Source organism: Dermacentor albipictus, chromosome 5 (genome assembly GCF_038994185.2).
Source record: "Dermacentor albipictus isolate Rhodes 1998 colony chromosome 5, USDA_Dalb.pri_finalv2, whole genome shotgun sequence".
NCBI classification, from domain to species: Eukaryota; Metazoa; Arthropoda; class Arachnida; order Ixodida; family Ixodidae; genus Dermacentor; species Dermacentor albipictus.
Window position 1 is genome coordinate 68908667 of NC_091825.1, and position 22935 is coordinate 68931601.

Below are 22935 nucleotides of genomic sequence, written 5' to 3' on the forward strand. Positions count from 1 at the left end.
TTGAATATTCCCAGATTATATTTTTTTGACAAGACGAGTTTGCCACATTATGAAAACAAAAAAAGCTTTTCCACACATGGGTACATCTCCAACATTGCGGCAGACGAGTTACAACAAAGTTTTCCCATACACGTTGCTTCGACTACAACCCTTGTTCCGTATTGTCCACCACGCACACTATAAATCGCTAGGCATCGTTATTATCATCCTGAAAAAAGATCATCAAGTTCTATTCAAAATTAATGTCTACAAACTAAGGCTGCAAGCATGATCGGCACTACAGCCTCGTCGCAAAATCGAATTCTTTATACGCGGAGGGAACTAAACCGTTCCGGAAGAGCCTTTTCCCCTCCATATTCTGTTCGGCATCGTTGTGGTGGTCAAGCGAGTGCGCCTCCCGCAAGACTGTTCACAAGCAGCCTTGGAGCGGTAGCGGTTCGAGCCGGCGAGACAGCGCCGCGACCGCGGCCGGGACCCCGGCGTCGTGAGACAGCGCACTCGGCCCTCTTCCGCCGACACGTCGGCGAACGCCGGAAACTTCAGGAACGCGTCGCCGCACGGCGCCGAAGCGGGCTTGCGACAAGGCGGGTAGCGCGGGTTCGTGCAACGCCAAACGCACTCGGCCTCCGTCGAGAAGACGGCCACGACGCCGCTGTTTGCCGGACACCCTCCCCTTGGGAAGTCCCAACGCAGGCAAGACCTGCCGTCGAAGAACCACCATCCGTTCTTCACGTCTTGCCTGCGAAAAGACAGAAAAAAAATTACCGACGATTACGTTACTTTCTAATGCGAAATTTGAGCGCAGCAAATAAGCTGTTTCACCTTTTCGATAGATTGAGGCAAAGAAATCGAGCAACACATGTATGCGCTATCACAGAATTTTTTTTTTATTTTTCACACGTATTCCTTTAACAAAGACTCCACTAACAGTTCTTGACAGTCATGAAGGAAGCTTTGTGGTCGGAGAAAAATGTCGGCTCGGGCGGTGCACATATACAGATCCGCCGCCACCGATCTGGCTCTCTGATTGCCACCGCACAGGGGTTGCATTGGAGGAGGAGCGAAGAAAGGAATTAAGTTCGAGCCGGCGCTTTGACAACCGGAGACTCGCAGGAAGAGGGGGGAGGGGGGCGGCGTGTACACCCAGCGGCAAACGATGGGGGCAGAAGCGCGCGCAGCAAGCGGACAACACGATAAAGGGAGGAGGGAAGAGATAGCAGCGACTGACTGATGCCGCTGACGCCGATAGTGAGTCAACCCCAGCTGCGGAGTTGGTTTCAGGGACAACGCCGCCGATGCCGACACAAAAAATATGATACCCTCGCTTCCGCAGCGCTAAGAACCAGGTCTAGCCGTGGGAAGGTGGTCACGTATTCGTCGACGTGCCGGGGCCTACGTGAAATAACCGGCGCGTCGGCAACTGAAGAGCACCCTATACGCCACACAAGAACGGGGGGGGGGGGACCCTTTCCTCCTCTTTCTGCATGGCGGCGACGGTGTTCTATGCAGTCACGTTATCTTGACTCTCTAGCGGCGTCAGCGGCATCCAGCGGTATCAGTCGGTCGCTGCTAGCGCTGGGGGGATGAAAGGGGGGCGGAGCTGGTTACGAGGCCGACGACAACGCCGACGACGACGCGAAACCCAGGAACGGACGCCAAAGAGCTGCGCTCTAAAAAGCTATGGGCACTTTGCTGAGCTAAACTGCGATAGGCGAAATCCTGTCTATGGCTGTCTCTGTTGCTGCTGTCTGAACTGTTCTGCGAACGGACGCCGCCATGGACGCGAGTAAGGTATGGTTTCGGAGGGCGCAGTGCCCGTGCCCTTCGGAGACATCCGACTGACTCACCCATTGTTCATTCGGAACCACCTGTAAACTTTGATGGATCACCCACAGTTCACCTAAGGCCACCTTTCAACTTTGATTGATCGCCCATTGTTCACCAAAGGTCATCCATCAAGCGCTGTGACAGGCGTCACCGGTTGTGATTGATCAGCGCTTTCCTGCGCCCACCATGGACTGCACGGACACTCATGATCCCCTAAAGGCTTACGTCTTAAAAAGCTGCACTGTTTAGGAAAGGGTTTGACACTGCGTGTGCAAGCGGAAGAGGGCACTAATGACCCCGAAACTGCAAACTTCAAAGCACGTATCTTTATTGATTCAATGCTTACAGGGCCTGATGAAAAAAAAACGGCGGTTATTTTTCTTCTGGCCAACACGCATTTAGGAAAGGTCTCCAAGGTGAGATTGAGTTCTTTGAAATCGGCAACAATTTTTCCTGAACTATTTGCAATCACCCACTTCCCATTCACTTTCTTCGGTATTTATGTGTTACTACAAGAACTAACCCTGGGAGTGTTAGCCAGCGCCACCCCTCATAAACCTTGCCGGCGGATGTGGAACATCCTTTCTGCTGCAGGCGTCACGACTACCTGATCTCTTTTTAGTAGAGCCAACCGATCAATAAACCCCCACGTGCTACCTGAAGGAGTCAATGCTGCCGGATTCCAGACACTTGTTATCTAATAACGAGAACCGAGGCACCCGAGTTTTATTAGTTATATCATAAGAAGCCAACGAAGACATCAAGGACAACAGAGGGAAAATTACTTATACTTGATAAATGAAATAAAGAAATAATGAACTTATAGAAATGAAAGTGGACAAAAAACAACACACACAAACACACACACACAAACACACACACACACACACACACACACACACATATATATATATATATATATATATATATATATGTGTGTGTGTGTGTGTGTGTGTGTGTGTGTGTGTGTGTGTGTGTGTGTGTGTGTGTGTGTGTGTGTGTGTGTGTGTGTCAACGGACGACGAGCCGTTTATTTATTCAGTCGTTCGTAACTTTTTTGCATCCTTTATATTTTCACTGCTGCACGAATCTGGGAGAGGTTATATAAAAATATATACAAGTATTATGGAAGCATGGAGAAGGAGAGTTATAGGTAACCGACATGTCTGATTGCTTTCTAGTTAGCATTTATAAATCGAATACCACAATGAATCCAGAAAAATAAACAGACGAGATAAATTGTCATGTTTAACTCAAATGTAGGATTACTAAGAAAAAGGTAAAGTGAAAGTGGGCGGAAAGTTAAATTGCTGCAGATCGAAATCAAACCTACATCAACCGCATGACGCATATGGTTCTTTAATATCAAGCTACCGCGGCAGCCGTCTTCCCGTCAACTTTCTTAGATATTTATGCATGTGTACAAGATTAGAAATGAGACCGTCAAGGATCGCCCTCATGACAAGTGAGGCGAAAGCACTCTTAATTATCAATTAAAAATATATTTACTTTAGGCTTTCTCTTTCTTCGTCATCTGTTTGCTTTATATGCATGATCGTAGCAGATTATATAGTGCAAAAATTCTGCACCAATACTTTCTCCTTTCGTGGTTTGTCGTTTATTTGATTAGAGCTGAGTAGGTTATCACCAGGGCGGGGCAAGGCACGACTGGTGAGTGAGAAAGCAAATAAATCGCTGTAGTAGATCAGCATCGCCACCTTCTTTAGCCGCAAGAAAAATGGGACACTGCTTTAAACTGTTAACACAGGCGTCCATGGACGCCCGCCCGAGAAGAAAGGGGAAACCGGCAGGGAAATCGGAGCCGGTAGAATAATTGCATCGAAACACGCCCAAGTCGGTCGCCATTTCTCGAGAGAATTCGAATTTCTTAAAGCTTGCACTCAGATGCAGATCAAACGCTGCGTGCTCAATGCCTGTTTGTCGAAGTGTCTATCTTTTGCTTATGTAAGGTTTACTTAGGGTGGCCACAGTCCTATGTGTTTCTCCTTTTATTGAGATAGCAATTATAGGGACAGTCGCGGCACGTTCCCGCCGTCGTGCTCTCAGGGTATCGCCGCTTATTCGTTGCCAATTTGTTCAGGGTGAGAACGCTAGAACGTCTTGAGACACGTGCAGCGTGTTGCAAAGACGGCAATGCCTACAGTTTACAATATCTGACCAGCTTGGGCGTGAACTGTGGCCGTCCAAAACATAGCACGAGTGCACCCATTACACATCATACATTAGCTCAACCAGTAAGCCTATCAATGTAGCAGATGCTTAGCTAGCAACCTTTTGCAGGCCTGTTGCATGGCTGCACCTACCCTTGTATTACATATCCGGGCAGTCCTGAAACATTACGACACTGGACTAAGTAATTAAGAAGAATGCTTGCATTTCGACTTTAACTGTCTTTAATTTCCTGACGCGTTAGCATTCTTTTGGTACTTCGCAGAGTTTCCGGGGGGAGTCTTTACGTGTTCCTAAGGAACACTCGGCGCCATCCAGCGGTAAAGCAAAGGGCAGTGTCTTGCTATTCGAGGCTCGAGCTGGCTGCGTAACCACAGAAACATACCGGTGTAAATATTTCCAACAAAGTTAGGCATGTGTATGCTGCAGCAAAAATTTGGAGACCACTCAGGACGTCCTAACCGAATGCGAAGGGACTCACCCAGTGTCACCCTTACATAACGTGCACCTTCCAGAAGCGCCTGCATTTAAAATGAATGGAAGCATAAACTATTCAGCAGTCAAGATAAGCAAGAGACGTTTAGAATACTGGTGGGGAAAATGCAGAGAAGAGATTGATACGACCGGATCCGTAACAAGCATCCGCAACAAGGTATATCTCTTTTGAGGAAGAGAAATGAGGTTAAAGAGATGTATACTAACATGCTAGAATGAAAAACATGTATACTTCTGTATGCCCTGAGGCATTAACCCTCGCATTAAAAAAAAAGAAACTTTTGTAGCATACCTGATTACCTCCAACAGGTTAGGTAACGACTTGTCAACGCCCCGTTCCCAAGGGGATGCCAATAAATCATCATCATCATACCACCATCGAAGTGCGAAAGAGAATTTCCGCTGCAGTACCCACCTCGTACACAAGTCATTTCGACGGTAGGACCATCGGCAATTGCACCACCATCGGCAGTAATCGCGAGATTGATTTTGCCGAATTTTTCCCTTTTTTTGACAATGTATCGCTATTATGGATTTGCCCCATCTCTTCTGATCCACGCTTAAGTTCATACCTTGCACACGCTGCGAAGAGCGGCAGCTCCATGCAGGAGTCACTGGGTCTCTCGCTGAAGACGCACCGCTTCTCGCAGACTTGCACAGAGGCAAACCGGTTGGGGCTGCGGTTGCACACATGCAGCCGAGCCGCGTCCCCAGCGCCGGCTTCGACGCAAGCGTTCGCCGTGCGGCTGTACCGATACTCCCGGCGGCTCTTGCGGCAAATCGTGAAGAGCGCATCAGTGCAAGGGCGCTGAGCCTGCGAGGGACGATGACGACGAGATCATGTACAAGATAAGATTTCACATCTGCAGCTGTTGTGATGGCTTTCAATCAATCAATTAGTAGTTATTTTTGTCTATACAGAAGCACACAGAGTGGGGACTCGGAAGTAAATAAATTGTACAAACAGCTTCGAAGCTTCGTGTAAGGCACTCTAGTCAGCCGCGTGCTCTTTTTGAAACTCCATGGCATCATCGTGTATATTTTTCAGTGGAGAGAATTAGACTAAATATTTTGTTTTAGTGAGCATCTTGGGGCTTATGAGTGAAGGGTAAAAAGAAGCAACGCCTGACGCTTACCTGCTTTACCTAATATCGAAAAGTGCGTACGCAGTTTCTACGTCAGAGTTATATGAACACATCGCGTTTCAGCTCTTTCGACGGAAAATATTTAACTAAAATTGCCAGGCCACCTTTTGTAAACCCAATAGTTGTACAACATCACGTTGCAGAAAGCAGACTCCTGCATGGTATAATAAGGGCCCGTATCAACAATTAGTCTGTAAAAAACGTTCCACAGGCAGCAGCGGAAGCGTTATATTAGCCGCATTCTTAGGTCTAGCGTGTTCGCAGCATCTTTGTACCTATTGGCAGCTCGATTTAGCCGAGCCAAGGAATGCACATTTTGACAGCTTGAGAACTTAAAGTCGACTGGCTTTATTCAAAAGTAAAACCAGGTTTGCCGAGTGGCTATGGAGGCGATCGCGTAGGGCGAGCAGGGGGCAATGACCCCGACGGCGAGACAAACTGAATTTCGGAGGAGTGGGGACAGCGACGTGACGGACGGTCCCTACGAGAGCTTCCTCCTCCCCCCCCCCTAGAATGCCGAAGGCTTACGTGTGAATGGCGTAAGGAATGAAGAGTTAATGTTCAGGGATAGGCTGATTTCACGCAGTGACACGACACTGTATCTTATTTGCCACGGACGTCGACCTTCAAGGTTTGCTCTGAACGCGAAACCACACGGATCGGCCCTTCATAGGAAGAAGTCAGTGGTGGACTAATAGAGGCGCCCCACAGAAAGACATGCGTGATTGTGTCCATTGACGGAAAACTAAACACAGGCTGCCGGCGGGCGATCCGTGAGTATGTAGGTCGAAGCTGGTTGAGCCAGAGATGTGGTCTCCCTAATTGCTGCGCGGTCGCTGGCGGAGTGCCTTGCTGAGTGCCGAAAAACTGGTCCGGAACGCCGATTGCTGACCCATAGAGCATGTCGGCTTCACTGACTCGGACGTCATCCTTTATTGTTTTTCGCAGCCCCAGCAGTACTAGGGGTAGCATTTCCAACCAGTGCTGTCTGCCGAGCGTGGCGCTCAATGACGCCTTCAGTTGTCGGTGGAGACGCTCGACCATGCCGTTGCTATGTGGGTGGTATCCGAGGTGTTATGAAGGCGCCTGCCGAGCAGCCTCGCCAGGGGAGAAAAAGGTGACCTTTGGAATTGTCGGACTCAGTACCTATGCGCAAAGAGCGACCGCACCGCCACACCCACGTAGCAACGAATGCTTCCGATACTGTTTCGGCCAGTCTCAACGTACGACAAGGTACTTGCTGAGTACCCGCAACTCGCGAAGCCCCGAAACGATGCGCTGCCCGTGAAAGACGAGGTGACGCATCATGTCACCACCACCGACAAACCTGTCACCACCCCGCCACGGAGGCTCGCTGGACGGAGGTTGAAAGTCGCCCGCCGTGACTTCGAACACATGCTTCAGCCCGGCGTTATTCGTCTTTAGGTCTAGCAATTGGTCTTCACCTTTCCATCTGATTCCAAATCAGGACAGTGGCGACTGACAGCCTTCTGGTGATTACCGAGCTTTGAGTGTCATCACTACTCCGGATCAGAATCCCCTTGCCCATATACAGGACCTCGGCGCTCGTCTCGCAGGAACCAAAATATACAGCGAGATCGATTTGATGAGCGCGTACTACCAATTTCCTGTCGAACCCATCGACACTCCAAATACAAAAATAACTGCTCCATTTCGCCTATTTGAGTTTCTCCGTATGCCCTACGGTTTGAATAATGCGGCGCAAACTTTTCAAAGTTCATGCACGAGGTTACGCGCGGACTTCTTTTCATTTTCGTCTACCATGACGACATTATCGTTGCAAGTCGCATAGATGAAGAGCACAAAGAGCACCTTCGCCTTCTATTTGAGTGACTGGATGAACATGGCTTGGACCTAAAGCCTCAGAAATGTATTTTTGCAGTTGAAACCCTGGATTTTCTCGGCCATCGAATTTCACTATAAGGCACCAAGTCATTAGAATCACGGATGCCGGCAATCGAGCACTTTCCGTTTCAAACTTCTTTCCGAAAGTTGCGGGAGTTTCAGGGGCTGATAAATTTTCACAGGCACTTTATACCATCCTGTGCGCAAGTTGTACAGCCGCTTACCGACCTACTGTATCGGGAGTTCAAAAAAATTGCCTACATTCCACTGGTTCTCGAGCATGAACACTCCTGCCAGAAAAAAAAAACGCGGTTGGCGACTTCGGTGTTGCTGATTCACCCGCTTCCCGACGCGCCCACTCGCCTTATCATAGACGCGTCGACCACGGCAATGAGTGCAGTACTGCAGCAGCACGATGACGCAGATTGGAAGCCACTGGGCTTCTTATGAAAGCTCCACAAACTTACCGAAGCTCCCTAGAGCACTTTCAGGAGGGAGATGTAGGCCATATATTGCGCTGTCAAGCATTCCCTTTATTTTTTTCTAGAATGCTGTAGCTTTTACATTTTGACCGACCACAAGCCCTTAACCTTCGTTTCCAAAAACAACAATTCCTATTTTTAGAACTTGAGGTTCGGCAACTTTCCTTTATCTCTGAATTTTCTACGGACATCCGCCAAATCAGTCCGCTGATGCACTGCCGCGGATCGGCGCTGTGCCTGCTGTTCCTGCCGATTTCGAAGCTCTAGCCCCCGCCCAGCAAAACGAATTCGAGCTGCGCCAATTGCGGCGAAAAGGCTCGAATCTCCAGCTTGCGGAGGTGTCACTTCCCTAGACAATAGATTGGTCACGTGCGACACATCGCAGGCAGCTCCTCGCCCGTTCGTGCCCCATCACTTTCGGCGGCCAATACTCGATTCGCTGCACGGACTAAGCCACCTAGGCATCAGAACGACACAGATGCTTATCGCGTGCCACCTCATCTGGCCAGCTTTCAACAAAGATGCTTGAAGCTGGGCAAGAAGCTGCCAAGCCTATCAATCCGTGAAAGTGACACCGCAAACACCTTCAGCGTGCAGCCGTTTCGACCACCAGAGCGTCATTTCGATCACGTGCATTTAGATTTGGTGGGACTTTTTTCTGCTCTGCCAAGGTTTCAGGTATCTCCTCACGTGTGTTGACCAGTACTCAAGGTGGCCTAAGGTGACGCTTCCACAAGACATGACGTCCGGGTCACCACTTGTTGGGAGGTTGGTTTAACGGAGACAAGGAATACCCGTTTTGACAGGTTTAGAATGGAGGGGGGCTATGGTGGCGCCCCCCTCGGGCGAACAAGGGACAATGACCCCCAAGGCGAGGCAAACTGGGCTTTCTCGGAGTGGGGAAAAGGAAGTGATTAACACTCGCTACATGCCTCCTATAGGTATCGATAGCTGCAATAATCCAATCCATTCACACCGTTTAAGACGGCCCAGTCGCCCCGCCGCACGTGGATATAATTTTTCCAAGTGCTCTGCCCGTGGTCGAAACACTTCACAGCATAGGTATTGCAAGCTTCGGCTTTCTATGTCTTTGAAAAGATTTGTTTCGCCGCTTCAATGTTTCGCACTTCACAAAACATACTTCTTTTTTCACAGCCTTGAGACCCAAACAGCGCGCTCCTCCGTGGTGTATTGAACTGGTCGTTGCTGCTGACGCAGCTGCGCTCCGCGAAGTAACTAACCGTTACTGCGAAAGGGGTATGGCTATAAAACAACAATGAGATGCTAAAACATCGCCTATAACAACAGCTCATTCTCTCTCATCGCCTCCAAAATTCAGCTTTTTAGGATACTTGCAGAGCGAACGGACTCATCGACTTAGACCACTCGCAGAGGCCGTTACTTTGCCAGGCCACTCAACCACTTCTAAAACATTGTTTTCGCAGCGTTTCTGCGGGCAACGAATCGCGAAGCTGCGTCCTATGCTCGCTTGACGGTTTTGCCTAGATACTGCACATGCAGAAGCATAATACACAGAAGAGACCCTCTTTTCAGAAATGCCCTTGATTGCTAATAAGTGTGCCCAGATTCATCTCCGACATTGTTCCCGTTTGATCGTAATAGCACGTCATTACCAGTCGTGAGAAACCTCGTGCCACAGGGTGGCCGCTCGCACGGCAAAGCTTCGCTACGGTAAAGACGCGCGCCAGCTCGCTTTCTGGAAAGAGCGGGAGACCTTAGTCACATGGAGTGCGTGCGGGAGGCGACGGCGTTATCACCACCATCGGGCCAGTCACGTGAGCTGCAGTCGACATCGCCAAGGTCGTGGCGCGAACATCGTTGGCCCCAAGCCACCGGGGAGCCCGGAAGTCTCCATGACCGCTACTGATCTTGTGCACGTGGTTATGGTGCCGCGGCAAACACCGCTACCGTCCGCACCTCAGCCGTTAAGTCCTGAACGGCTCTTTACTTAGCGAGCGGTCCCTCAGTGATGTGAGCTAAAGCTAGATGACCTGCTCCACGTTGACAAATGGTTTACAATGGTACACGTGGTCATTCTTGGCGGTCCATTGTTTGCCAGAGCTTGATCGGAACCATGGTTGACAAGCAGGCGTGCGCTAGCCTCAGTACGCGGAGTATCGAGGCATAGCGCGGATACCACCTCTCTTTCGATACACAGTCAAATTATTTTTCTTTTGCTTATTTAGACCCAAAATTGCCGAAAGCATTGCCACTTAAGTGAGCTTAGTGAGAAACGACGCACACAGGACACAAAGTGCCGCATCCTCTTACCGGAAGTCGAAAGGGTAAGGCCATAATATCTTCCAATGTCTCGGTGCCAGCTCGGTTTTTGTCGCCTGCGTCGCCTGGAATCATAGGGCCAACAGATGTCACTTTTGAAGCACGATCAGTGGTCCAAGCACCTGCAGTCCCGTTGATCTTCCGTGCACTGCGGCTTGACCCGTTTCGTGCACCGGTTTTTCTACCACCCATGTCACCAACGTTGACGTCGAAACCATCGGGGCCAATCGGCTGCTGTAAGAATGAAGGTTTCAAGGATTTATATATATATATATATATATATATATATATATATATATATATATATATATATATATATATATATATATATATATATATATATATATATATATGTGTGTGTGTGTGTGTGTGTGTGTGTGTGTGTGTGTGTGTTTGTGTGTGTGTGCGTGTGTGCGTGTGCGTGTGTGTGTGTGTGTGTGTGTGTGTGTGTGTGTGTGTTTGTGTTTGTGTGCAAATTTTCAGGATAGTGAATGCTAGAAGTATGGCACGAAGGCTCGCACTTAGTTCACCTTGGTTAAAACGAAACCTAAGTTTTCGCAGGCTAGCTTTATTTAGCGAGCACATTGCTGTGTGATGTTTTTACTTACACAATGCAAAAAGGTGTAATAAGATGAAGTTTTGTTGTGATAGCGGTTATGGGGATCCTTCAGGTACAATTTCGCAAAGAGTGGCCCGGGTGCCGTAAGTTGATGGTCATGAGATGTGCCGCGGTGCGAGGATAAGCATGCCGGTGGGAGCCCAGAAAGCTATAGGCTTCCTTCGCGCCACCTTGCCGCGTGCCCAATGTAGGAGGTCACGTGATTCAGCTGGCCTGGTATAAGAGCAGGCCGGGAATAGGAGAAGAGTGCGTCTCTTACTTCGGCCCGACTGTGGCAGCGCATGGCTGCCCGCACGGCCGAGCTCTTAGGCAACCCTCGGGCCTCACATTGCAGGCCATCAGCAACGAGTCCGAGACCGAGGGGTGAGCAGGCTGACTTCAAACGCGAAATCTTCGCCTGCGCAATCCAATTCTTTATTCGCGGTGCGGTTGAAATGACGAAGCGAGCGGCACCACAAAACGTTAACTTTTTTGAAAGCCCGCGCGCCATTCCCGCTGCCAGCGCTCCTTGTCCCGCTAGCGTTGTAATAGCGATGGCCCACGTTCGTCGAGGAAGACCTGTTGATGGCCGTCAGTGTGCGAATGAGACCATGTGTGCTTGTCAGTAAGTAAGTGTTTCTTGTAATTTATATGACCTACAGAACTGCTAATCTTATCTTATGCCCTTCTCTATTACTTTCTCCTCGGAAGAAATTATTCGCCTCTACGGCGAATCTGCAAACTTCCCTACAGAAAATTTAAAACAACCTTACCGTTAAGGTGTGCTGAGGCATTGTACTAAACTCTGAAGGTCCTCAAGTATAAGGCCCCGTAGCCAAAAGCAGATTTATTTATGACTGCAGTTTACACGCATTGAAAACTGAAGATCCAAAGCAAATGATGCGATCTACGCAAAGGGGCAAAGATATAACAAAACAGTTATTGAAATGTTGAAACGCTAAATACAATGAATAAAGTTATAGTTATTTTTATCATATGCAACGTGTACTGCAATTTAATGTTCGTGTTTACGCACAGCAAAGTATGTCATTGCATACTTTCCCGTTGGGTGTTATTGAACCTCAGAAACATGGCTGCCTTCAGACGAATTGCACTATACACCCAGATATTCATTATTTTCCAAACCTTGAAGTACGGTAAATAGGGGTGGTGGTATTGCACTATTTTTGAGGTCTTGAGGAGGTCTTGAGGTCTTTGGGGTGTTGCACTATTTTTGAGCACTATGCTTGTTGTAAATTCTCTATGCTTTGTTGTAGAGGTAATTTATCGTGCGCCAAGCAAGAACAGAGCAACTCCGATGCAAAATTGCGAATGTTTATTGACTTATCTGTATTAACTTGCCTATACACCGTCTTTCAAAAACTTATCGCTAAACGTATCACTTAATTTCTTCAACGTGAATCCATTTTGTCTTACTGAAAGCATGGTTTTTGAGCTAAAATAGCGACAAATACAGCAGTATTATCATAGTGTGACTATATGAATTCCCACTTGAACAACAACAAAAGTATCCCAGGCATATTTCTAGACTTCCAAAAAGTGTTTGAGACGGTGGATTATTGTATACTGATGCTACGGCTACGGCTTTCGAGGTCCAGCTCTTAAATTTTTCTACAATAACAGAAAATAACAGAAAACAATAAGTCGCCATTGCAGATACCAAGTCCGACCTTTCTGACATTCTTACAGAGGTCCCACAACGCTCAGTACTGGGACCAGCATTTTTTTTTCTTAATTTGTAAACGATCTTCATAATGCCTTAAAGAATTTCTCTTCTGTAGTGTATGTAGACCACAAAGTTTTACGTTGCGTGCTACACACCTCAGACAAAACATTCCAAGCGGCTATTATTGAACTTCTCAACGTTAACCGGTGCCTTACGTCAAATAAGCTAACTCTAAATTCCAACAAAACTAAATATATTCTATTTGCTTCTTCATGCAAAGCACCCCTAAGAGAATGTAATTTGCTTTCTCTAAACCATAATATACTTGAGCGGGGGAGTCCAAATTAACATTTGGGTGTCACATTAGATGAGCATCTTCATTGGAAACCTCACATTGCATCGCTCCGTAAAAAAAATTAAAGCAGAGCCTGTTTTATTTTTTACAAATGCCGTTATTACTTCGATACTGCCACTTTGAAAGCAATTGACCACATTCCATAGCCATCTATCCTACTGCACTGCATCTTGGGGTCACACGTACGTTTCATACGTAGAACCAACTATACGTCTTCAGAAAAGGGCAATTCGATTTAATGACTTTTTCTGATTACAATGCTAAATCATTGCCCCTCTTTCAAAGTGTATATATACAGTCTTTTCATTTATTACTGAATTTTTGAACACAATAAATACTCAAAACAGTATAACCACTAATAACCCTTCGAGTTTATCAAACACTTTCATGCTCCAGAAACAATACACGCAGTGCACTCAAGGGAAATTTTCTCTTGCCAAAAATTCATAATGTATATGGAAGGAGGACGCTAAGCAGCACTAGAGCACTCATATGGAACAACACCCCATCGGAAGGAAAACAAGGCAAATTTTTTTTAATACCATTGAAATTCCATATTCGCTCACTACTATTACCTGTATAGGGTATTCATTTCGCTGGTGTATTTATTTGTTTTTCTCGCTGGCACTGTATCGGTATAATCATGAATTCCTTTCTGTAGGTTTCTCGTAGCTATTACAAGTACCCTGCCTTCTGTTTATAAATGAATGTTTATGTGGATATGATTCCTTTATGATTTGCTATATCATGCCGTTGTGCTTGTCAATAATAACTAGCATGAATTCCAACTAGCTTTCAGCTAAGGATCCAGATATCTTGTACAACATTTCCTGTCTATTCTTCCTATTATTGAATCAACTTTAAACTTCAGTGTTTAAATGTAAACAGGAGTTCACGCAAATGTGCACTTAACAGAGTAGTTCATGCAAAGGTGAACAATGGTAGCCGCCTCGCTAAGATTGTGGTGAGCTTTCAAGCATAGGCAACAGAATCAGGCGGGTTGAGCTGGACGCTAGAGAAATCTGGAGGAACTTGAATGTTTTCCAACAATAGCTTACAAGAGCACAGTTTGTCAAGGTCTTTTTACATCTGCATTCGCGCCATCAGTGTGTTCAACTATGTACGTTGGTGATTTCGATACCCGTTTCTATAGTTTAAAGTCTACAGCCCACCGCCCTAAGCGTTGGTATCCGTGAATAAGTCGGCAACGCCCTGAATGGAAGACGTACGGCATAAGGACTATTACAGGCAGTCGTATATGACAGCATAAGGATGGGACAGGAACTTATCCTGCAGGTCAAAAATAAATTTTGAATAATTAAGCTTCGTCGTGTCCTTCGCATTAAATACCTCACGTCATAACAAAGAAGAACATATATGTTGTCAATGTGGTATTACTTTTACCATGCGCGTACCCCTTCCTTCCCTATTGTTAGCACCGGACTTGTGACCACGAGTCCAGCCGCGACGTTGTCGATGGGGAAGACAAGATGAGGCGTCGGTTCAGCATGTTCGATGACCGCCGATGTCATCAGCACGATTCCGTTCACCCTCGACGCAGCGGAGATGGCAGACGCCACCAGGATCGCGGTCAACAAAACTGCTCCGACCACTGGCATCCACTCTCTGCGGCATGGCAGCAGCCGGTGCATCAAGTGTCCTTGATTCCAAATGTACGGTGACGCAGAACTACCATGCGCAGAACAAAACAGAACTTTGTCTTACAAACACTAGGCAACGCTTGCTTTCCTTTAGCGCGTCGCGCAGAGATGGCCCTAAGCACGACCAGTATGTTGTAACACTAAAATCTTCAAAAGTTCAGAAATACTTGGATTAGACCGTATATGGGCCCGGCATCTTGTACAGGGAAGCAGAATTAATTCCTCAGCTGCTCAGTATAGTAGAACGTGTAGGGTCTGGCATCGCAACCTGGTGTAGTAATAAATCGCAGATGCGGCATTCTCGGGAGATGCATGAAAACAAAAAGATAGTGAGCCAGGCATGCTAGTGGCGTTTGAATCATGTTTGAGTGAACGGGTGCTTTTGAAGTCCTAAAGAGACACCTGTGCTATGAGAGACACCCTAGTGCAGCCGTCCACGTATTTACGTAGGCAACATGTAGTTCTTCAAACGTGCACCGATCATTAAGTGAGTGGCGCTAGCAGTGTAGTGGTGCAGTTTCTGCAAACAGAAATTGATTCTAGGCTCCGGTAATAAAAAGGTGGGCACCGTAACATTTCCCACTGCTCGACTGCGCCGCTGGGCCCCGGATGTGATCTAGAATTATCTGCAGCTGAGGGTACACATATACGCTATGAATAAAATCGGCTTACAGCGGTAGCTCCTCCTGGGCCGCGGTGGTATCGCCGGCGGGGAGCACGGGTTCTGCGATCGGCTCTAAGCTGTTGCCGATGACGGGTGAACCAGGGAACTGCACAATGGCCAGGTTGCCGTCTTTTGTCGTAGTGCTGGAGGACGACTCGAAAGTGGTGGTCGACTGACTGCTCAGCGTACTTCCCGATGAGGACGTCTCCGTAGATGACGATGACGACGAAGCGCTTATGACAGCCATGTTGGCAGAGACCCTTGTGTTTCTCGCATATTGATCTGGGCATTAGATTCGTGGCAAAGAGAAAACGCTTAAAATATACTGATATGAACCCCACATTTTTTAATGCGAAGCGTTCTGTTCGATCTACAGGCGTTTTCAGTGTATCTATCTAGCATCCTACGCCGTGATGCTAGATAGATACACTGAATAGATAGAAACTGAGTATCAGAATATTGACACGTGTGCTTGTATATCTTTTTCCGGTGACCGCTTTTCACCGCCTAACAAATCTTTTCGCTCAGCGCTGGACGCGCCCGCTTCCCTCAGCGCTGCGTCCATAAGTACTGCACGCCCTACATAACGATTTCAGCGCTGGGCACCTCGGATTTTTCTGGACGCTATCGAGAATACAGGAAAGATATTACTGGCCGCGCCCGACCAACGACGTCACCCGTTACGTCAAGACATGCCGAGACTGTCAGTTACGCAAGACACCACCGACAAGGCCAGCAGGATTACTACAGCCAATCGAGCCTCCTTCCCAACCATTTCAGCAGGTCGGGATAGACTTGTTGGGACCCTTTCCTGCGTCAACATCCAGGAATAAGTGGATCGTCATGGTGACGCACTACCTCACCCGCTCCGGTGAAACGAAAGCTCTGCAGAAAAGTAGCGCAGCCGAGGAGGCAAAATTCTTCATCGAGAACATTCTGTTGCGATATGGCGCCCCAGAAGTTCTCGTCACCGACAGCCTGACAGAGGAACGGCCTTTAGAGCGGAGCTCACCCGAGCCATTCTACAATACAGCCAGACAAGCCACAGGAGGATGACTGTCTACCACCCGCAGACGAATGGCCTTACGGAGCGCCCGAATTACACTGTCGCCGACATGCAAGCACTGTACGTCGATGTCGAACACAAGATGTGGGACGTGGTCCTGCCAGACGTAACCTTTGCTTAAAACACGGCGGTGCAAGAAACAACACAGATCACGCCGTTCAGGCTGGTTGACGGCAGGAACCAGACGACGACTCTCGAAGCCATGCTGCCGCACGTCACTGATGAAGAGAATCTTGATGTTGCTACCTATCTCCAGCGCGCCGAAGAAGCCTGACAGCTTGCCCGCCTACGGATCAAGAACCAGCAGCGTGCCGACAGCCGACACTACTACCTCCGACGGCGCTACGTCGAGTATCAGCCCGGCGAACGTGTTTGGGTTTGGACCCTGATACGCCAACGAGGACTGAGTGAGAAACTATTGCGACGCTATTTGGGACCCTACAAGATCATCCGACGTATTGGCGAACTGGACTATGAGGTCGTGCCAGGTGGCATTTCGCATTCACAGCGGCGCCGCGAACGATCTGAAATGTTCCACGTGGTGCGTCTGAAGCCCTTTTACGCACGCTGGAGAACTTTCTTATTTTGTTGTTTCTTTTACATGTCCTATTAGCGTTATCCTTAAACTTAAGATAATGGCTAGCGAAAACACGGAGTTGTCTTACATTACACTTAAGAATGCGCCAGCAGGTCGCTATGCCGTCGCGGCCTACCTCGAACATTACGGCAAGAACAAAAATTTCTCAACCACGCGTGACTTAGCGCACGTGTAACCAGTCCATTGGCTGCATGGTCACCATGGTCGGTTTTCTCAACCGCCAATCGTTTCAGGCACGTCAACTCGAAGGCCATAATATGATATCATCTGATCAGTAGGATGCAGCTGTCAGGCACCCTTCCGGCAAAGCCGCACTCATCCCAAGTGCATAAATTACAAACACTTGGTACAGAGGCTGTGCACTATATGTCTTTTAATCATTGCAGGTCAAGAGAGTGCACACAGTACATTCTGTTAGACAAGCTTTCGAGACTCATGAAAATATGAATTTCTGCAATGTTAAGGCATGCCGCTTCTCATTTAATAGACCACTGTGTAGGCCGAAGAAACTGCTGAGGATTGAAACATCAATACGACTCTATGTGATGAATCTTTGCAGAGATTCAGCTTATACGGAACTTCCGTGCCCCGTAAATTTTTATGGCCGATTGCGTACCAAAAAGCATCGCGTAACAGCTGACTTCCACACACTAACAGAACATCAAAAATCACCTTGACTTCTGCAACAGGAGGGTAACTATAAGTACCCAGATGGCTGGAGTGTGTTCCTTTCGGCGCAGTTCTCCGTCAGCAACGTTGAATGTACGAATATCTCCATTGGAAAATATGACGCTGGTGCGTTTCTGAAAACATCTTCAGTTCCACTCGAAAGGCGGGGCGCCAATTGCGATAGCAAATTAGTGGATAGCTGTACGAAGTAAGGGTCGTAGTTTTCTCGGCCATATAAACTTGTAAACATTCGCTGACTAACTAAATTAGTAATGACAGAATGCGTAAGCGTGACCCAACGAGGACGTAGAAACAGACACACAGAGACAGCGCTGTGTTTGCTTCTTTCTACGGCCTTGTTCAGTCGCGCTTACACATTCTATCACGGATTCAAACCAACTAGCCCGTCAACATGTTTTAACTACATTAATTAGCACGGTGTCGCGTACGCACTTGTAAACATGAACACATCTCACTCGATGACAGCAGAAACTGTCTGTGAACACGCTGGAGTTAGGAATCGCGGCAGCAGCCACGAGGCAATTAACCTCCGTGCATCCGTCGCTTCAACGCGAACGAAAATTTGAATGCACAGCGCATACGAGGTGGTGGTGGTGGTAAAAACTTTAATTCGTCAACAGAAAATGATTTATGAGATTAGATGTGGCAAGTCATGATGGCTTCGTGAGGTGGCCGTCAGACCGTGTCTTACGGCGACTTCTAAAGCCCAGGTCACGGCCTGCAGTTGAACCGCAGGTTCCGAGCTGGTCACCGCAGCCTCCCACTGCTCTCGGTTGGATAGCTGCCATTCGGCTCTAGGTTTGCGCTCAGGGCATCCGTGCAAGATGTGTGCTAAATCGGCTTTGTCGGCCTCGCATAGCGTACATTCAGGGGAGTGTGTCCCTGGGTAGACTATGGATAGTTTGTACGGGTTGGGGAAGGTGTGTGTTTGGAGTTGCCTCCACGTCGCCTGCTGGTTTTTGGTTAAGGAATTGTCAGGGGGTGGGTATTCGAGTCTTTCGTTTTTATAGTATTGCGTAATTTCGTGGTAGGTTATCATGCGCTCTTTTGCTCCTCGCAGGATCGGTTGGCTCACTGCCCGGTTGACGAGTCCTCGGGCGAAATTGTGAGCCGCTTCGTTCCCGGGATGGGACGAGTGCGCAGGGATCCAGATGATTTTGATCTGGCGGGGCGTGAAATGTACTTTCTTCAGAATTTGTTGCGCCGGTTCGTGGGTTCTGCCTTTGGCAAAATTACGCACTGCCGTCTTGGAGTCGCAGAAAATTATTTTGGCTGCGGTATTTTTGATAGCTATTGCTATCGCGGCTTCTTGCGCTTCTTCCGCGTGCCTTCCAAAAATGGTGACCGCGGTGATAGGTTTGAGGTCGTTTCCTACTACCCCTGCGGAGAAAGCGTCGCGTTCTCCGAGTTCGGCTACGTCTACGTAGACCGCCTCCTCGTGGTTTGCGTAGTGTTTCTGGAGTGCTTTGGCCCGGGCCTGCCTCCGTTTGCTGTGATACTCCGGGTGCATGTTCTTTGGGATTGGGTCAACCCTGAGGCGATTGAAGATGTCTCTGGGTATGGGCCCGACTTTTGTTTGAGTGCTCTCGTACGGGATGCTTAATTTCCTTAGGATGTGTCTTCCCGCAGGTGTCTTGGTTAATCTTTCGTATTGGGCCGTTCTGTGTGCTTCAACTAGTTCGTCCAGCGTGTTGTGGACGCCCAGTTTCAGGAGTCTCTCGGTTGATGTGTATCTCAGCAGGTGGAGCGCCGCCTTGTAGGTTTGTCTTATGAGGCAGTTTACCTTTTCTTTCCCCGCTTTATACAGGTTGAGATATGGGAGGGAGTACACGAAACGGCTGAGCACGAAAGCCTGGATTAGACGCCGAAGATCCACTTCCTTCATCCCAAAGTGTTTGTTGGCGATGCGTCGGATCAAACGGTTGGTTTGGTTCACGCATGCCGTAAGTTTGTTTATAGTCACTGTGTTTTTGCCGTTGCTTTGTAGGTGCATAGCTAGTATCCGGATCGTTTGGACCTCGGGAACTAGGGTGCCGTCCACGTATACTTCTATAGGGACTGAGGTTTTTGTATGGCCTCGCGGATTGTATCTCATGACGAGAAGTTGAGATTTTTGTGGGGAGCACGATAATCCTATCTTTCTGGCGTGTTCCGAGACTACGTATGCTCCAGTTTGCAGTAGGTGCTCGATCTCTCCGTCGTTCCCTTTGGTTACCCAGAGTGTAATGTCGTCTGCGTATAGGGAATGCGATAGGTTTGGTATTACTTCGAGCAGCTGTGCCATGGATATGAGCGCGACATTGAAAAGGAGGGGTGAGAGTACCGATCCTTGCGGCGTTCCTCTGCTTCCCACTGTGAAAGGGTCAGATGTGAGTGACCCGAAGCGTATTTCCGCCGTTCTAGCGGATAGGAAGGCTTTGACGTAGGTGTGGGCTCGCTCGCCTACTCCTAGATTTGAAAGGGCTTCCATGATAGCCTAGTGCTTGATTTTGTCGAATGCTTTGGTTAAATCCAGAGCTAGGATTGCTTTGGTTCGTTTGCTGTGAATAGGGTTAATGACCTCCTCCGATAGTCTAAGCATGAGGTCTTGTGTGGAGAGATGTTGTCTAAAGCCCAACATTGTGCTGGGGAAGAGTTCATGCTTGTCCATGTGTTCTTGCAGGCGACCTAGAATCACGTGTTCTAGCAATTTGCCCAGGCATGACGTGAGGGAGATAGGTCTCAAATTTTGTATTTGTAGGCTCTTCCCTGGTTTCGGTATGAAGGTTATCTTTGCGTGTTTCCACGCTGCCGGCAGCTTGCCCTTTTCCCAGCATTGGTTGAAGAGTTTTGTGATAGCTTTGATTGATTCCTCATCCAGGTTTCTCAAGGTTCGGTTTGTGATTCCGTCCGCTCCCGGGGCAGAGGATGTGCGGAACGGCACTACGCGCACTCTGCAAGCATCCCACATCGCTTTCAAGGTGAGGCCCGCGCGGGCGGGCACTTAGGCCACGTCGCAGACCGCTTTCAAGACACACGAGCGCCGGCAACGCTTCCCTACGGCGTCCGCCAAAGGCGTCTACTACGGCGCCCGCGATTCGCGTGGCCAACGCAGTAGTAGGCGCCACGCTTGTCTCCACTCTGTACGGAGCGGCGGGCGAGGAGGACATCGAGGAACCCCTTTGTCCTGGCCGCGTTGCTCGCCCGCGCACGCAAATTTACCGCGCTCGCCGGCTCACCCTCACGCGCTTTCACTCATACGGAACCTCACAGCGACACCAACGGCGACGGCAGAAATGCGCCTGGAGTGCCCATATAATTGCTATCCTAATAAAATATTGTGTCTTAACCTCGGCAGAAATTACTGGTAGTGCAGGAACTTTATGCCGTTTAAATGTTCTTAAGGGCTAATGTTAAACTACTTGAATCTATTGCGTCATAGCACATTTTCAAATGGTTGATGACTTCATACAAAACAAACCATTTAGAATATGAGAACCTCTTTTTAACAAATGTCGCACTAAAATGTTATTTAAACTAGGTTATCGCGTTCACGTGCGAAAACCACGATCTAATCATGAGGTACACCGTAGTGGGGGACTCCGGAGCAATTAGGACCAGCTGGGGTTCTATAACGTGCACCTAAATCTAAGTACACCGGTGTTTTTGCATTTTGCCCCCTTCGAAATGCACTCGCCGTGACCCGGATTCGAACCCGCGACCACGTCGTCCAACACCACGGCCACTACGCAGCCACGGCGAGTACTACAACGTTAACTGAATTTAAGGGTATGCATATAAGTACAAAGTCCTAAAGTACTGAATGCAAGAAAAATTTCGCGGCACGTTCATAAAGTCCAGCTATAAACACGATTGTCTATGTCCACAATGGTTGTTCAACTAACTTTCATCAACCGATCTGTGCTGCAAGTTCCACGCAATGCATTGTCCAGCAGCCCGGAATGCGTGAGGAAGTGGAACAAATACGTTATCGTGATTTCTTTACAATGGCTTCTATCGTTCGAAAGCCCAGTGTTAGAGGCAAATTGCAACAAATGCGATATCAAGGCATCATCACAGTTACTTCATGCAACCTTTCATCGAGGAAAAGCCTTAGTTGGCGCACAATTTATACGGAAGGAGAGAAGACGACAGAATGTTTCAAACAAATGTTTAACCACTCAGCCAATGCAGTTACTCTGTTACTTGCTCGCTTCACGTCGTACCTGAACGCATTGTAACCGTCGGGGATTCCTGCGTTATCCTCACCGCCTCCGTGGACCGATGAGTTTGGCCAGACGTATTCGTGGGAGCCGGCGCTGCTGGTCGCTTTGTTATGAGTGATGGCTGCTTCCAGTTCGTCACAGGGCCAACCACGCTTTCGGGAGCTTTCTCCTGGTTTGCAAGGCCATCCAGCTGATCCTGCTTGGGAGGTTGACTGGAACTTATGCTATAGGTCAAACTGTCGAAGAATTGAAGCTTGCGGCAGGGTTTTTTCACGTTGGTGACTGGAGACGCCATAGCAGTTTTGCTTGATTGCTTGCTTCCTATATTATAGCGCGTACCCTCTACAGGGGGTTGGCCAAGTAGCCGGAGACTAAACGGGTGGCGCTGGGGTATTAAACTCGAGCGAAAAAGTATGTGTGAGGGACAGACAGACAGACAAAGAACTTTATTAATGGTCCTGAGGAACCGGCGTTAGGGTACCCCCCTTTTCAGGGAGTCCCCGTAGCCGTCGCGGGCCGCACCCACGTCGGGGTCGGAAGATCGTGGTCCTCCGCCCTGTCGCAGGCCCTCTGGACAGCCCGTAGTTGCTCTGAGAGGTCGCCGCTCTTAAGGGCTGCCTCCCAGTCGGTTAGAGTGGTTAGCGATGAGCTGCGTAACGCAGGGCATTGCCAGAGCATATGGGACAAGGAGCAGTACGCCTCCCCACAGTCTGGACAGTGGGGTTCTACGTTAGGCGCGAAGTGACTGAATCTGCCCCTGGAGGGAAATGACCCCGTCTGAAGCATGCGAAACGCCGACGATTGTGGTCTATTAAGTTTAGGGTGTGGTAGCGGAAAGGCCCGCCGAGCAAGTTGATAATGTGTCAAGACTTCGTGGAAGGTGAGAAGCGAATCCCTATACAGCCCTAAGTCGCCGCCCGTGAGTCCACCTGAACCGCCTGTGTGAGGGAACAGTTGAAATTGGAGGATCAACTACGGCAGACAAGCTAATGTTACACAATTTTTTTCCTAATGGAAAACGAGTGCTTTTTGAAATGAGAGCAAACTAGAAGGTAAGAAATTTTAAACAAATCAAATTGTAATTTCACAAAATAATGAATAAGAA

At 48.3% G+C, this 22935-nt stretch overlaps 1 protein-coding gene across 1 annotated transcript; it reads right to left on the bottom strand.

The window, feature by feature from the left end:
• Positions 1-22148, bottom strand: LOC139060483 (uncharacterized). Its single transcript, XM_070539624.1, has 6 exons — positions 21831-22148; positions 15280-15553; positions 14362-14635; positions 10298-10540; positions 5085-5326; positions 1-739 (listed from the first exon to the last, which is right to left on the bottom strand). Exons 1-6 carry the CDS (start codon positions 22123-22125, stop codon positions 322-324), a joined length of 1746 nt encoding a protein of 581 aa, XP_070395725.1. The 5' UTR covers positions 22126-22148; the 3' UTR covers positions 1-321.
• Between the last annotated feature and the right edge of the window lie 787 nt (positions 22149-22935).

Bases quoted from the DNA above. Each gene is read 5' to 3' on its own strand.
- LOC139060483 (XM_070539624.1), bottom strand. From the start codon at position 22,125: ATGGCGTCTCCAGTCACCAACGTGAAAAAACCCTGCCGCAAGCTTCAA. The intron at 10,541-14,361 runs GTACGCGCATGG...TCATTCTTACAG, and splicing joins TAACAATAGGGAAGGAAGGG to CAGCCGATTGGCCCCGATGG. The intron at 740-5,084 runs GTATGAACTTAA...GTCTTTTCGCAG, and splicing joins CTCTTCGCAGCGTGTGCAAG to GCAAGACGTGAAGAACGGAT.